Source organism: Megalops cyprinoides, chromosome 9 (genome assembly GCF_013368585.1).
Source record: "Megalops cyprinoides isolate fMegCyp1 chromosome 9, fMegCyp1.pri, whole genome shotgun sequence".
NCBI classification, from domain to species: Eukaryota; Metazoa; Chordata; class Actinopteri; order Elopiformes; family Megalopidae; genus Megalops; species Megalops cyprinoides.
Genome location: NC_050591.1, coordinates 17,742,999 through 17,758,784, shown reverse-complemented (window position 1 = coordinate 17,758,784; position 15,786 = coordinate 17,742,999). Strand labels below are relative to the sequence as shown.

Here is a 15,786-nt window from a genome sequence, read left to right as displayed (position 1 = left end):
ATGGGCATGTAAAATGTTTTATTTCATGCAGGTTATTGTTGTTCAGGGTTATACAGATAGGGTTATTCAATTCTAAAGAACAGACTTATTCAAGTACAACAGACAGATATGAATGCATTGTGTTGAATTCAGAAGAAAGAGAAGATGTTACTCCAGATCCACCGCTGTGCTTGCAGCATTGCAACACAGCAAGCATTTATTAGATAATTCTAATTTAACACTGTGCATCTGGAAAAGTCAGATAAAGCATTGATCTTGAATTTATTAGCATTTATTAGCACCTGAGACAAGTTTGTGCTTCTCAGTACTTGCAGAATACCGCTGATGTCATAGCAGATGTGGGCTAGATGAAGAGTGCATGTAAATAAATGTAAATGGTTGTGCGCAGCTTGGGAGCTCTTTTGTTGATTGTGGAAATGTTGTGGAGATGTTTTTGAATCACAGTGCTATGGCTCCTGTAGGATCCAGATGGTTGTATAGAGGAAAAGGAGCAGAAATCTGATCCAGTGAAGTTTAACTTGGTCTAAAGCTGTTATCATATTTGGTGTTGAAAATGGGGTATCGTGTAATTGTCACAAGAACATTCTGTAATTGTTTTTCCAAACAGGCTGCAAAGAGTTGTGTGTTTTTGGTGTGTGTCTTTGTGATGTTAATGCCTGCGTTTACCCACAGATCCGTCGTTTCCGGGACTCAAAGAAGAACACAGCAGAAGAGGAAGAGGAAGTCCGTGAGGTAGGCTTCCAGCTGAAGCGTTCTAGTTAACTCCACACTTCAATGGAGGAAGAAGATCCCCTGGTGAGAGCAGACCTGTGCTGTGATTGTTACAGGCCATCAATCGGGCCAAAGCTCATAGAACACAGGAGTCAGGAGACCAGTTCCAGGATGATGACTTCCATCTCTCTGAAGAGGGTGATGTAGCCATGGACTCCGATGACAGCCTCGCCCCGCCACAGCCTTCCCGAGGTCGAGGAAGAGGGCGTGCACGGGGGGCCAGGGGTCAGAGTTCAGCTACCAGAGGGACATCCAGAAGGGGCAGGGGTGAGTTGTACATGGTGTTCTCAAAATGACCATAGTTAATTGAGCAAAATTATCAAATTCACACATATTAATCTCAACTCTTGTCACTGAGAAACTGAGGAAAAAAATCTTAATTTCAGAAGACCTTGATATCAAACACTTTATCTTAGTCTGTTCATTTCTTGTGGCACCTGATTCATTATTCACTTGGTTAGAATATTGGCTCATCCATAGGTACCGTTTTTGCACAGGTACAAGTCCGGTCTTGTGCTAACTGAAAAGCACTCTGGTCAAGTGCCTTGCAAATGGGTACAACAGCAGTGCTGTTAATTTGAACCTGTCGCTATCAGTACGCCATCCTACCATCCAGCTGGGTATTTGCTGGAGCAGCCCAGGTGACTCTAGCGTAATCACTCCGAGGTGTAACCCATCCCTGTTTCTGACAGAATGAAAGAAATGCCTTTTGAATCAATAAGTTCAGCAGTATTGGCACAAGTAAATGTCAGGAGTAAAAGCTATGCTTTTCAGTGGGTTTGCCTATGGTTGATATTAGTTTGCTGAGAAAGGCAACTGATACTGAAGGTTAACATTATTTATGTGTTGCCATCTGGTTCCCCATGAATGAACATGAGGTTTGCAGCACAAAGCTCCCATCTTCTCTAGACCAAATGGCACTCTGCTGTCTTCTCCAGGAGTTCAGTTCTGCGTGGTCATTTTGTTTTATTTTTACAGTTGTACATTATAGTGTATTATAAATTAAGTATGCAAATGTAGTATTCATTTTTTGTATATACACAATTTGGAAAGTAGAATTTTGTTATCACAGCGCTCTTGCTTTGCCCAGAGTGCTGTGATGGGTGGAGGTCGAACAGTGCAGTGCATGGTTATTAATTCAATGGTTATGAATTACCTGCTCAAGGTACAGTGGCATTTTTGGTACAGCTTGGTAGACCTTGCGCTTACAGGAAATGAGAGCTGGTAGAAAGTGAAGTGTCTACCCTGAGCATTTCACAGCGTGAAATAATGTTCAGCTGTGAGAGATGCGGGAGAGAGATCTGCAGCCTGCAGGTAGTCCCCCAACATGTAATTGACATTGAGAGCATTAGCTGGTGAAAAAAAAATGCAGAGTTAAAAACCTGAACTAACTGCAGTCACTAATTATGGAACAAGAAGTACTGTTAACATTGTCTAATTACTTTCAGTTGCTGTATGAGCAACATGTATAAACCTGATAATTTTGTGAATGGTGTTGGAGTGAGGGACAGACCGTGGATTAATAAATACTTCGGGGAAATGGAATTTCTGGCAAAATAACTTATAATAATATGAATGATTGATATACATGATTGATGTACAACTACAGCATTTAAATTTAAAAAAATCATATATAAAGTGGAAATGTATTACCTTTTCATAGAGACATTTAAGTGTAATAACTCCTGCCAGCAACTTGGAAATAGTATAAAATATTTTAAAATGGATTAGTTTGTGTTAAAATGAATATTGAACGCAGTAAGTTATTAAGTTCATGCCTGTTGGGAACATAAAGTGCTCTTTGAAACGTACCGTTTTGTACATCCAGGTGCGTTACCTTGCGCGTTCGTGCTCTTTTCCATCCAGAGGCGTAGTGTTTCGAAATGCCAGCTGTGGGCGTGCTGGCTCATTGTGTGTATGACAGCCAGCCTAGAGTAGCTTTCCATGACAGAATCAGAACCAGCGTGTAGAAGCAATACCGTATCAGTATTTGTATGACATTTTCCGATGGTTGTTCTGGGGCATGATGCAGGAAACGTGATGCTGAAGGCATTGGAAGAGAGGAGCTTGTGTGATCAGAATAGTTTTTTTGAATCGATCAGAATTTTTTTAATAGTATATGTTGCAAACATGTGGATAGTATATGTTGCCAATTGTGGACTGGAAATCATGTACAAGTTTGTTTTTAAATTTTGTGTGTAATTTTGTCAGATAAATTTTGTAAATTTGTGTGAACCAAAGCCAAAATTTTAATTATGGAAGTTCTAGGGTCATTATTAGACTGTGCTTCAAAAGTTAAATGGGAAATGTTCCCATTTAAACATTTTCTTGGTATTGCCTTACAACCTTTTATGAATTGCATTACCATCAAAATTTAATGTTATATTGTATTGTAATACCTGAAAAAAGTCTGAAAATATATACTTTTTTTGCATTTTATTGTAACCAGTGCATTAACCATGTATTATACCTGTAGCAATCCTAAATGCTCCTTACTTTGTATGTATCTCTTTAACATGTGTAACACATTTTATTTTCATGTTTTATGACCTTGTGATTCTGTATTAACCACCACAGAAGAGTCTTTAACAGGGAAATTTTTACTTGTGTTGATGTCTCAGTATGTGAGGAGCATAGATGGCTCCTATCAGAGAGAGATATTTGCTATGACATCAGTCCATCTCCAGGTGGGTTTTGCCCTTCAGAGAAGCTCTGTTTAAATTGAGTCATGCTTAGGCAAATAGTATTGCACTGTGCTCCCAAGAAAGGTTTGATTGGTTTTGACTGAAGGCCAAGTAATGTAGGTGTAATAATGTGGGTGATATGTTTTTCTTCATTATACACACATCAGCCATTTCTTTTTTTACACTTTGAAATTCTGACATGAACTAATTAAGTTGAATGTACCAAAGAGACACAGTCTTACAGATTAGAATGTACTTTTCGCACTCTCCAGCAGCAGAAAGATGAGGCTAGTCACGGTCACACAAAGCTCTGGGGGAAAAAAATTGACAGGGTCAGGATAGTACGTATTCATGGTCTGTCAACCATGTTGGTGCCTGCTCTTAAGTCTGAATGACGAATTATGCTGTTATGATGCATGTTCATTGAAATGTCAATTACAGTATATTAAGGTATAAACTGTTTGGCTTGAGCTCACAGATTGTGTCTGACCTCAGACCTGAGGCCATCTTGGAACTCCTCAAACACGACTGCAAAAGATAAATGTGTCGCATAAAAGCTTTACACAGTTTGTAGATATGAAGTTCCATAGGAAGCTTTTTTATTTTTTTGTAACAAGGTACGTCTGAGGCCAAGGCTCCAGGGAGAGGGCGTGCCCAGCAGAACCCTGTCGTCAGCCCAGTGAAGAGCAGATCCATCATGGAGGGTAGGTCTGCACCACATCCTCCACCTCCAAAACCAGCCTTCGCTGCCTCTCAGCCACTCCCTGTATTCTCTTCTTCATGCCCAACACCTCTCCCCGTCTGCGCCCCAAACGCTGGTCTTCCGCACACTTTTGTCCTTACCTCAGCCTCTCCTTTGCTGATTGTAATTCCCTCTTACCCTTTTCTTTCATTTCCCTGATTTCCCTTAGATTCTTCTTTCCTTTTTCTTTGCTTCATCATTGTTCATTTCCACTTGACCTCCGTCATCTCCCGCCACTACCTCTCTTTCAGTCCTCATTCCTCTCCCTTCTTCATTTATCTTGACCTCTTTCCATCTGTCCCCCTTCCCTCTCTTCCATTGTTTTTTCCTTCCCTCTCTTTCATTGCGCTTTACCTTATTCCTTAATTTCCTTTTAACGTATTTATTTCCCCTCTGCAACAGTCCAATGGGTGCATAGTTGGTGTGACGCAGTTTTAATATTTCTATGAAATTAACCTTCCATGAGCACCCGTAAATCATAGTTAAACATTTTGTGTGTTGAACTCCCTGGTTTTGGGGCATGACCATAATTCACCATTTCTTGTTCCTTGACAAAGCACAGTAGTGTTGGTCACAAATCATTTTATTCCAGAAACATGAAGGTCACAGTCATTCACTCCTGTGTAGTTATTTTTTGTAAGACCTCTTCTTGAACAGTCTACACTACCAAAACATTTCCTATGGTGTGTTATGCGGTTTGTGAACATCAGGGATTTTTTAACTTTAGAATTGCTGTAGTTCTTGAGATATTTTGTTTTTTTTACTGCATTCTTAAGTCTGAAGCACAAATGCTTGGTTCAGTCAAAAATTTCTTCTGTAGATGTGGGTTAATGATGTGCATTATTGTCATGCTGGAATGTGTGTTTTCAACTTGCACTGTTATTTAATCAGTAGTGTGAATATATATGGAGGGCACTATATACATATTCAGCTGGTCCTTGATGTACGTCCCACTCTTGAACAAGAGAGCGTGCTCAGCTGTTGTTGAGATGCTGAATGCATGCCCTTCCTGGCATTGCTGCTGTCCTGTTCCCCCTGTGTACCCAGCTGAGCTTCCTCAGACACCTTCCATTCTGCTGCATTTCTTAAGTATTGTGGAAAATAACTTGACAGGAACAGTTACATAAACATCAAAAGGAGATACTGTATCTGTCTCAGCGTTTTCCTGTCTGTGTTGCAGCCTTCCAAGCAACCTCTCAGAGACCTTCCAGAGGTACAACATCGAAGAATTATAAAGATGAAGTAAGATTTTTCCCGTTGTTAAGGAATAAGGAGTACATTTTAAACTCCTCTGTCCTGATGGCTATTCAGTGTTCTCAGTAAATGTAGTATTGTAGAGCATGTATTTCCTTAACTCAGAGGATCCAGTCTCTCCATATTCTTTCATATTAAGGTTAACAAAAGAAGCAGTATTGAAAAACCTGAATATCCAGAAGGAAGAAATGACTGCAGACATTTGTATTACTGCAAATGACTTCTTGTGCTGCAGTAATAATACCCTCGAAATAAGGCAGTGTTTTTGCAGTGCTTCAGTACTGTAGCCACGGTGGTCCTTGATCAGCTCAGAATATGCATTTCAAAACCATTGTTGAGTGAAAGCCCTTAGTGCATGGTTCTGAAATATGCAGTCAATATAGTACAGAGGACAATAAAACTCTAGCATACCCAGTGGGTGACATCACTGGAACATACTCAAACCTGTTTCAATCATGGTGTCATGATATGCCACTGGGATCTAGTATGGAGCTCCTGGTAACAGTATCTCAAGCCTTCCATCAAAGAACTGACCTAATAGGGAGCGAATGTGTCAACACCCCCCCCCCCCCCCCCAAAAAAAAAAACAACCTTTTCTGTATATTGCTTTCATGACTCTGTTAGTAATGGGTTGTGCCTTTTTTGCTTGTAAAGAACGCTATGAGTCATGGTTCAATGTGAAAGCTTAAGAGTACAATAGGATTTTCTTGGCCATGCATCTGGTGGACTTGCTACTAAGCTGGTGGTTTGCAAGTATATGTGTTTATCCCTGGTGCTGTCATCCAATTTTATTCCAAGAGTTGTTAATTATAGTAATAAGTGATTGTTTTGGGAAGCACTTCAACATCCACTCATCCCAAATTTTCAGGAATTTTATGTTGGGGGGGGAAAACAAAACAAAACATTCACAGCAACCCAAGCTTCTCATTAAGCAATTAATTCATTCATTAATTCATTAAGCAGTATGCATACAAACATTGAGAGTATATTTGAATACCATAGAAAAAGGTGGCGGGTGAAGCTCAAGATCACACTTTGGATCAGCAACCTGCTAACAAATATCAGTTGACAGATCAAACTCAATTCCAATGTGTGTTCTATTCAGTACACAAATGCTGGAGCGCCCCAGTATGTTAACTTCTGTTTTATACATTTTGTAAATATTGAAATGAGCATCATAAGATGAAGTGAAGAAAACCAGAGACATGATAAATTTAGTAATGGTAAAGGTAAAGATGGTATCCTGTGATCTGTAATGGATCTGTAAGGGGTCACTTGAAAGAGTGACAGGATACAAATACTTAGGGTAGAGGTTCAGTAGAAGTTCAAGTTATGCACCAGATCTAAATGCAAACAACTGCAGCAAGGTGTTTTTAGTTGGAGAAAAATTATGGCAGTTCAACTCTGAGAGTGGTCAAGAAACAAGTATCACTATTCCTGTATTTGAGAAGCTAATGTTTATGCCTCCTAACCTTTGTTTATATGGTTTGGTAGCTTCCATGTTAATAATTTACAGAAGAACTTAACAAGGTAGTAAGCTATCTGAATGCATGTGAGTAACCTGCCATGTGCCATTTCACTTCATCTTTCTTTGGAACTACATATTGTCTGGTCTGGGAATTGGCAGTCTTTAAAGAGGAGAGACTTTCTTCACTTGTGAAATAAAAGAGAGTGTATCTTCAAACGTATTCCTGGTACAGTTTTAATATTGTTTAGACTGAACGTGCTCTGGAGGTCTGATATAGCACAGCCAAATGGTGAGGAGAGACAAGAGTGATTGAAAGTTTCTGGATAAGCTGTCTGAGCCTCCTGTCTCACAACTGGCCAGTGTTCAAATTGGAAGCAAGTGCTGTGGCTAGTCTGATTGTTTTTTGAACCCCAAAGACAGGCTCTGGGCTTCTTGGTTAATTTGTCTCTCTCATTGCAAGAAGTTGCAGCAGTCACCAAATGGGAAATTTGAATGATGCTAAGGGGATGTGAAATAAATCATTACTTTTTGTGCAGTTGGATTGAGAGATGATTTGAATGAATAATTCAAAATCTAAAAGTGGATCACTACAAAAAAAGACTGAGCTCCCTAAAACAGATTGGACAGATTATTGGGGAAGCAATACTGGCTTCTTCATTTTGTATTAATGTTCTGATTGTACTAATTTAGCTGCTTTAGCAGCTTCTCCCAGTGAACAGTTTTTCACCTGTACAGACTCTCCTCCTGGTAGAACACCTGTTCCATTTCCAGTTGCTTAATGAATCGGGTAAACTTGATTAATGAAGTCTACCCACACTGCAGCTCTTCCTGGCTAACTCTTCTAAGAAATTATTTTTGTGTGAAAACAGCTGCCAGGAACCTTGCACCTCAGCTCACTGTGTGTATGCATGCATCTGTATGGAGGTGAGACCTTCATCCAAATCGAATTTTCAGTCTCCCTGTACTGTGGACCTGCACAAGATAAATACCCTCGCCCCCAGCATACCATGACTTTTACAGCCAGTCCCTGCTTGTCATTAACTCCACAGTTTAAAATAAAGGCCCTTTTCCCAGCCTTCACCTTCCACTTGTCGCCTTTTCCCCAGGTTGTCATCAATGACGAGTCCGATGATGAGGTGCCCTTCACAAGACCTTTCAAATCAGCTCAGAGGTAGGTCTGCAGAACTGCCATCTTATTTTTCATTTGTTCACCCATTAGTTTTAAATCTGTTAGTTCTCCCACTTTGTTCTGCTGTGGTTTCAAACTGTTGCTTGTCAGAACTTTTTAGAAGTGCAGAACTTTTTCGAAGTTTAATAACTTTAATAAGAAATGCAGATTAGATTCATCTGCATATAGCATTTAAAAGAACTGGGGTAGAATTTAAAATTCCACTTGTAATCAAGCGATCAGTCTTATAAGAATCTTTTTGGGCTCACTTATAATACGATACTCAATCGTTTGAAATGGTGCATCACTTCCCTATCTTTGGCTAATTACCAAGTGAAATATTGGAGAAAAAAGTACTCGGCTTTTAAAGATGAAAAACGCTACCTTTTCAGTTTTAAAATAGTGAAGGATCAACCAAACAGATGCTTCCAAGAAACTGGGTATTCCACAGCGTATGCTGTCACAGATATAAAAGAACATCATGTTTCGCTCCATGTTTGAAGAATTTAACTAAAAACATTTTTCTGAGTTAAATAACACAAAAATGTTGAGTTTAACATAGACGTCCAAGTTATCCATTTATTTTGAACTTCACTTTTAAGAATCATACAATTCACATTTGCTTTTAACAACATTAAATGTTTTTAACTAAATGCTTCACACATAATACATATTTGAAGGTAATAAGGTAAAGGTAAGGTAAAAAGTAAATGGAGATAAGATTAACATTTATTTGAGTTTTCAAAATAGTAATGCTGTGTGGTCAACAATGCTGTGGTGCACTGTACTCCACCAAATAAAGAAGAAAATGATTTGACTTGTGTTTGTTTTGACTATGTTCGTGACTTGGCAGTGTGTACAGTTTGTAGAAAGCGCTCCTTAATGAGCTCTGCATTTGGTTTGACACTAAAACATGCATGGGATGCCATTTCTCAAAGTTTTGTCATTGTAGTCACTGAAACTGGTTTGTATGTTTTTGAACTTCAGGAAAGAAAAGGAAAAAACAAACCCAACTTAGTTTATAATTAAGGCTTTTTTGTTCTTTAACAGAGAGATTATTTGCATCAGAAGTAGGCTGATAGTTTTTTTTTTTTTCCAAGCCTGTGGGAGGTTTCGAATTTTAATTAGACCTTCCTGATTCTGTCTGTAGTTATGTATTGTAAACAGTTCTTTTTTTTCTGTATTCTCAAGCTGTCAGTAATATGACAAACATGTGCCATCTGAAAACAAAAGCAGATTTTGATGATAGAATAGTGCAAATCTTTATGCATCTAGAATACCCTAGTTACTAGCAGATAAAAATGTAACTGCTTTAGTTTTTTATCTGCTGGTTACTGGGATGTTCCACTAAAACTGGGATATGATCCATTTAAAATGTAAGTCTGTATGTGAAAATGCTTACTTGTGTGTAAACATTGAGTGGTGAGAAAACAACTGTCACCAATGTGGAGACTGGTAGGCTATAACAGAGTCCCATTGTGTATGCAAGGTCTTTGGTCTGTGTGTATCTGTCTGTGTATCCAGGTCTTTGTTTCCAAAGATGCTGCATTGCAAGTGAAACTGAAAGCAGACAGCAGTCCCTCCTAACCTTGGTTTTATCATCTGTGGATACCGTGTACGAGTGGTTTCCCATCCATACACTAGCTGCAGTAGTTGGGTTTTATGTGTCCTTAAGCATGGCTGCACTTAGCCAGTGAGTCTTATGCCGTACTCACATTACTCCATGATCCTTGTTATCCCTCAGGATTCAAAGTAAATAACATTCATTTTCAGTAGTTCTTAACATGTTATTTAAACTTTTGTTCTTTACTGTGTTATTTGCAAATTTATTTCTAATTATGTTACTGTGTGCTGTTGGGCCTTGATGAGCTCTACTTGCAGCTGCGATTTCCCCAAACCCATAATTTCCGTGAACTATTAATATTGCCTGCTGTAGTTTTGCCAGCAGCAGGGGTTTTCAGGAAATAACCGCTGCTGTTGGCAAGTGTTCTCTGGATCAACTTACTTTTGAACAGGAATACTGAAATCACTTACTGTTACTCTGCACTCGTACGGGAGTGCGGAAGCATCACACATGGGGTTACGGGAGGTACAAAAATCTGTGCTACAGGTCCCATAGTGTACTACAGTGGAGTAAGGGCCCATTGGAGAATTGGCAAAACTCCCATTATGCCCCATTATGAGTGGCTCACAGGTGCCTGCTGGCACACAGAGTGCCGGAGAGCAGGGAGACAAAGACAGCCCGTCGACAGATCCTCTCATGCCCAGCAGAACACATGCCATATTCTTCTGCCGCAGTGGACTCTTGGTCAGTGTCGGCTGATGACACAGCTGGGGTGAGGCTGCAGGTTTCACCCCGTGCTCAAGACAAGCACCATAACAACTGACCCACTCCATCAATGCAAACAATGTTACCTAGAAATTTGTGGTAAAAATGTTACAATTAGAGGTAATAATAAAAGAGTGGCTAGTCCTGCAGCATGTGTAACATAATTGTATATACTTCAGTTCATTGCATAACTGACATTTCATGCGAAATTACTGGGTTGGTAGTAGTGAGGAAGGAGTGCCTTTATTTCAAATGGACAGCATGCCAAACACTAGTCTTTATAAGTGTGTCCAATCCTCCCGCTTAAAGAAGCCTTAAATGTGGTGTAATTTCTGAGGACAAGCATTGTTTCCAGACCAGAGCTCATAACTAGGGCTTCAACTATTTAAAAATGAATCTTTCTGTATTCTATTGACTATTAAGCTTAAATATTTGAATGATTTAAGTATAGAATGTTTCAAAAGAAACATTCCAGATGGCAAACCAGTAATGACTGGTGCTTTCAGCTTGCCATGCTTACTCTGTTCTCACTTTGGTTAATCTACATTATGCTGCATGGAGTTGTACATGCCTGTGTGATACTAATGTTTGATGGGGGCTGCTTTCTCCTTTGTTTTTTTTTACAGGGTCTCTTCTCTATCCTCAAGTAGGCAGGGTTCTCAGAGTCAGAGCCAGTCGTACAGGGGTGTGTGTTTTGATGACGACGACGATGATGATGTAAGCGGTTTGACCAGCTCTGTCTCATGGTTGAATTGCAGATGACTTCCTGTCATTTCAGTGTAAAGTCAGTGTGTCAAATTGAAGTTGCACCTATTTACTCCTTTTATAATCTAAACTGATTTTCTCTATCAACCTGCCTCTTTCCCCTTTTCTCTCTTTCTCCCTCCCCCTCTCTTTCTCTCCCTCTCCCCCTCCCTCTCCCCCTCTCTCTCACACAAATATTCTTGCTCTGCAGGACGTGTTGGATCCTTTTAAAGATTCCAGTAATTCCAAAGGAAGAGGTCGAAGATAACTGCAACAAAACACTCTCTGCGAGACACTGCTACTCAAGCTGTTCTCACTATCTGTCCTTTTGTTTTTTTTGCTCCTGTTGGACTTATTTCCTATTAACAATCCTCCCCCTGAAATACACATTGTTTAATGGTCTGCATTAGCTGAAGAGCATTTGCTTTTCTTACTTTTGATGCGTGTGTTACCATCCACCCAGATTCAAAGCCTTGTGGGCTTAGAGGTACAATAAAGACTGTCCAGTTTCATGAAGTTGTTGTAAGACTCATTGTTAGAAAAATAATTTTTTTAAAAATAAATTTTACCTCCTGCTAGTGTCCTTGATTGTGTATTTTATTTTACACAAACGTACAACAGTGAAATCGTTTTTCTCTCTCCATCAAAATAATGTAGTCAGGTTAGACCTCATCCTGTCAGATATAGTCCTAAAACTGACTTTTACACATTTAATTTAATTTACATTTATTCATTTGGCAGATGCTTTTGGGACAAGGCTCTGCCACCCTGTTGTGTCCTCTGTTATATTTGTCATGTTTTCTTTCCTTTTTTGTCAGATTTTCTTGATTTTCTCTGCAATTATCCAGTCTTTCCGAAAAATGTTGAGAAGCACACTGTCCTACCGACCTGGCTGACAATGATCTCTCCTTCCCTCAGCAGTTGTTTCCATGGAGAGAAATCTGCTCTTGAAAAAACTATGTCCCTTAGTTGAAATTACACGCAAACATTTCAAGGATATTGTTCAGAGATGCCAAGTGCTAGGAATATTTCCTATTAGGTGTGTTGTTTGTCTTTCTTGTATCTCTCCTCCCAGATGGGGCACTCGTAGCATGTGATGTGGATACTTTGTAAGGACCTGTTTACATATGTGAATCCCATCCCAATCACAGTTTCAGCACAGGGTTTCTGCGGGTCCTTAAAAAGTCCAAAATTCAATAATCTGAACTTTAGGCCTTAAAATGGCTTAAATACGATTTTGACAGGTCTTAAAAATTGATTGGATTATGGAGTTAATATTACTATTATAAAGTTGCTTAACTCCAGTCTCACTTTTAAATGGGTTTTTGGGAAAAATTTGGATTGATCACGCTGTAACAAAACTACACAACGAAACCAACATGGAACCAATAACCACTAATGTAAACTGTGCAACCCGGTCAGAATTTATCAGCGCACACCCAGCTAGTGTGTCGCGATGTGGTGTGTGGTGTTGCTGATTCAAATGATCAGTTTGTTATTCAGCAGCTTCAGGAGTTCATAACGAGTTGATCATTTGAATCAACTGTGTTGGAGCAGGGAGAGATCTAAAACATGCAGGACAAGTGGCCCTCCAGGAGAGGTTTGGACACCCCTGCACTAATGAATCTAAATGTAGACGTTGACAAGTAATAAAATCAGTTGCTGTAATATTTAGGTACACAGGTAACGTAAAAGCAGAACAGTACCAAGTTCATATGAATATCTGTCAGGACTCAAGCATAGACAGGGAAGACTGGTAAGCAACAGGTTTATTAAGTCCAAAGCGAATGCAAAAACGGGGTCAAACAGGCGAAATCCAAAACCAGAAAAACACAGCAATCAATACCAAAAGTCAGATCCAAGAATACGTAGTCGAGGGAAACGGGCAAGGCAAACAGAACCAGCAGACATTAACGCAACAGACAGCTAATAGCGAATCAGAAGACTGAGATGACAGGCAACGAGACAAGCGACAAGCAGGGAAGATATGGGGCTGGGCTGATGAGGAGATGGGATGCAGGTGCGCAGGCAGGCAGGTGGAGACGATCAGGTAATCAGGTGGGCGGGGACAGGGCGGAGAGCAGGGCAGGGCTGGAACACAAGAGCACATGGACGGGGAACACAAAAACAAACTGGCTAAGATGCCGCAGTCCTGACAATGTCATATATAGAACATCCAGGATGATATTCAACCTTTTTTGAGAGAGTGCTATTCTGCCTGTCTTCAAGTGCACGTCTGTTGTGAGAAACTGAAGGGAATTTATTTTAAATTTTCATTACCAGAATTTCTGCCTCCCTGCTTTCACTAGAACAAAGTTTCCCCCCTAAGATTGCAAAGTAAATTTAAAGTAAAACACATCCCATTCTCTGTTTTCTAAGCGGATGATGATCAAACCAGTATGAGCATCACCTTTTCAGCACTAACAAAATACAGATAAACAAGTCACAGACTGTGATTTATTTGATTGTAAGACATGGTCTTAATTGTCATTCAGATGCTGTTTTGACAAACAATCATGATAAGCCTTCAGAAGAAGGCGCTGGGTGCATTTGAGTGAAACTCATCCAATTACCACTGGCCCCACTAAGTGAAAAATAGAAAAAGCACAAGATAAAAAGTACAAATGACCTGAAATTTTCTTCTTCAGAAAATAACGTTACTTTCTGGATTACATGGTTTAGTTTCGGCTGCATATTTCTAGTGACTTTCCTTGTACAGAAATGCCACTTGTGTTGATTACATCAGATACCTTTCTTAGGCTTATTTATAGCTTTCATTAACATAAAAGGTCCAGAGTATCCAATAATTACTAAAGATTGCATTAGGGTCTTTGCATGTACTGAAATCGAGTAAAAGACAAGCCTTTCTGCCCATTGTTCAAATTGCCATACCAATCTGTCTGTCTTTTTTTTTTTCACTAACTGGTTTACCTAATGCTTGACATTCATTCTAATTTTCCTGCTGAACTTGAGGCATTGAAGTTAGAAGTAGAGAACAATATCTTGTTAGGAACATCATATAATCTCAAAGATTTCAATTGAATGTGTACGTTCTGCTGTGGGTAACAATGGATCTCTAAATTGACAATGTCTAGCATTTTCAACCATGTTAAAGCAAGGATGATTAAACAAAGGGAGAGCATGTGTTAAACCTAACCTTTAGCAAGAACCCGCTGTGTTTCATTGTTTCCAGTTTCCAGTTAATCCTGTTTTGCCTGGTTTTTTGATCCATACTAGTCTTTTAGCAAGTTCAAGATTTTCAGAACCAACCACAGATGAAAAACTGTGATCTTTCAGCTGTCTTTCAGAATTGTTGCCTTCCAAAAATCACTACAAAACAGTGCCATTTTATCCTTGTCTCTTCTTTCCTAGTTTGTTTCTTAACAATTCAAATACAGGGTTTTTTATATTCCCATCCCATCACCAGTTGTTATGTACATCTTCAGCACAGACTACATAATTACTTTGACTCCAAAAGGTATGTTTTTCTGAGAAATAGGTATATTGACATGTCAATTGTATCAGCTCTATATCATCTGTCTGCTTTTTACAAAGACCAGCCACTGTCTTCCTGGTACAGAAATGTACCACTCCATTTTTTCTTTGAATTTTCACATCAGTCTGAAGAGATAGAGTTGAAATCAGTAAATCCAGAGTATGATTGTTTAACAGAGCACTGTCTTTCTCTAGTGAGAATAACTGTGTCACTTACCTTGATGCAAAAGGTGACATTAGTCATCTTGGATAAAATGAACCCAGATGGATAGAAACTCATCCAGGTTGTCACTCCCTGGACCCATCTGAGAACTGACACAAGCAAGTTTTTGTCCACCTTACAAAGAAGTGGGGTCCTCGGGTGATGAATAGGGATAGCGAAAAAGGGATAAGATGTATTCTTTCAGGCAGACAATGTGCAGTGTGTTCTTGACAAAATAATGGAAAATATTAATCATATGACATCTTGCAATTGACTGATTGCTGGAAATCAAGATAAGTTATGTAAATGTGACTGTTCATTATATTGCAATATCATCTCTCTGAAATGTAAATTGAATCTTAATAGCACGGTGCAAGATGCAGTCCTCTGAAACATGGACTAGCTAACAAGCTGCTTGCTTGTTAGCCAAGGTGGGCAGCCTACTATAGCCAGCTAGCAGTATACAGCGTGCAGATTAACCCATCTGAATCTAACTGTTTCAATAACATTTATAAATATCGTTTCAAGGCCTGAAACTAAAATTTGGTATAGATTATTAGTCTATTGCTTCAAGAGGAGATATATTTTAAACATCCTTGCTGACGTATTTTAAATGCTATTTTTGTGCAATCATTACACTTTCCATGTGCAGACAGGTATAAACAAACCAAATTTCAGGATCAGGGAAAAGCTGTGCTTATTTGCACAGTTTAAGCAAAATTCTCAGTTTGGGGGACATATTGAAATTGAAAGTTCAATGAACTCAACAGAATAACACCACCATGCAGTCAATCAAATGTCATATCCACTTTGAGCATGGAAGCCATGATTCTATAGCTCTATATCATCCCTCTGTCAGGTTTTATGAAAAGCAATGTATCAGGGATTTATGGTCATTTTTTCCAGACCATTCAATTTTCTGTCTCACA

The 15,786-nt window shown here is 39.2% G+C and overlaps 1 protein-coding gene across 2 annotated transcripts in view; it reads left to right on the top strand.

The window, feature by feature from the left end:
• Positions 1 to 11,730, top strand: part of mre11a (MRE11 homolog A, double strand break repair nuclease) — a 50,199-nt gene extending 38,469 nt beyond the window's left edge. For both annotated transcript variants that reach the window (XM_036536924.1, XM_036536925.1), the window contains exons 14-20: positions 673 to 732; positions 828 to 1,038; positions 4,073 to 4,159; positions 5,378 to 5,439; positions 8,026 to 8,090; positions 11,043 to 11,133; positions 11,372 to 11,730. In XM_036536924.1, the coding sequence (XP_036392817.1) occupies positions 673 to 732; positions 828 to 1,038; positions 4,073 to 4,159; positions 5,378 to 5,439; positions 8,026 to 8,090; positions 11,043 to 11,133; positions 11,372 to 11,428 (633 nt within the window). In that variant the 3' untranslated portion in view covers positions 11,429 to 11,730. The remainder of the gene's footprint in view (positions 1 to 672; positions 733 to 827; positions 1,039 to 4,072; positions 4,160 to 5,377; positions 5,440 to 8,025; positions 8,091 to 11,042; positions 11,134 to 11,371) is intronic.
• The last annotated feature ends 4,056 nt before the right edge of the window (positions 11,731 to 15,786 follow it).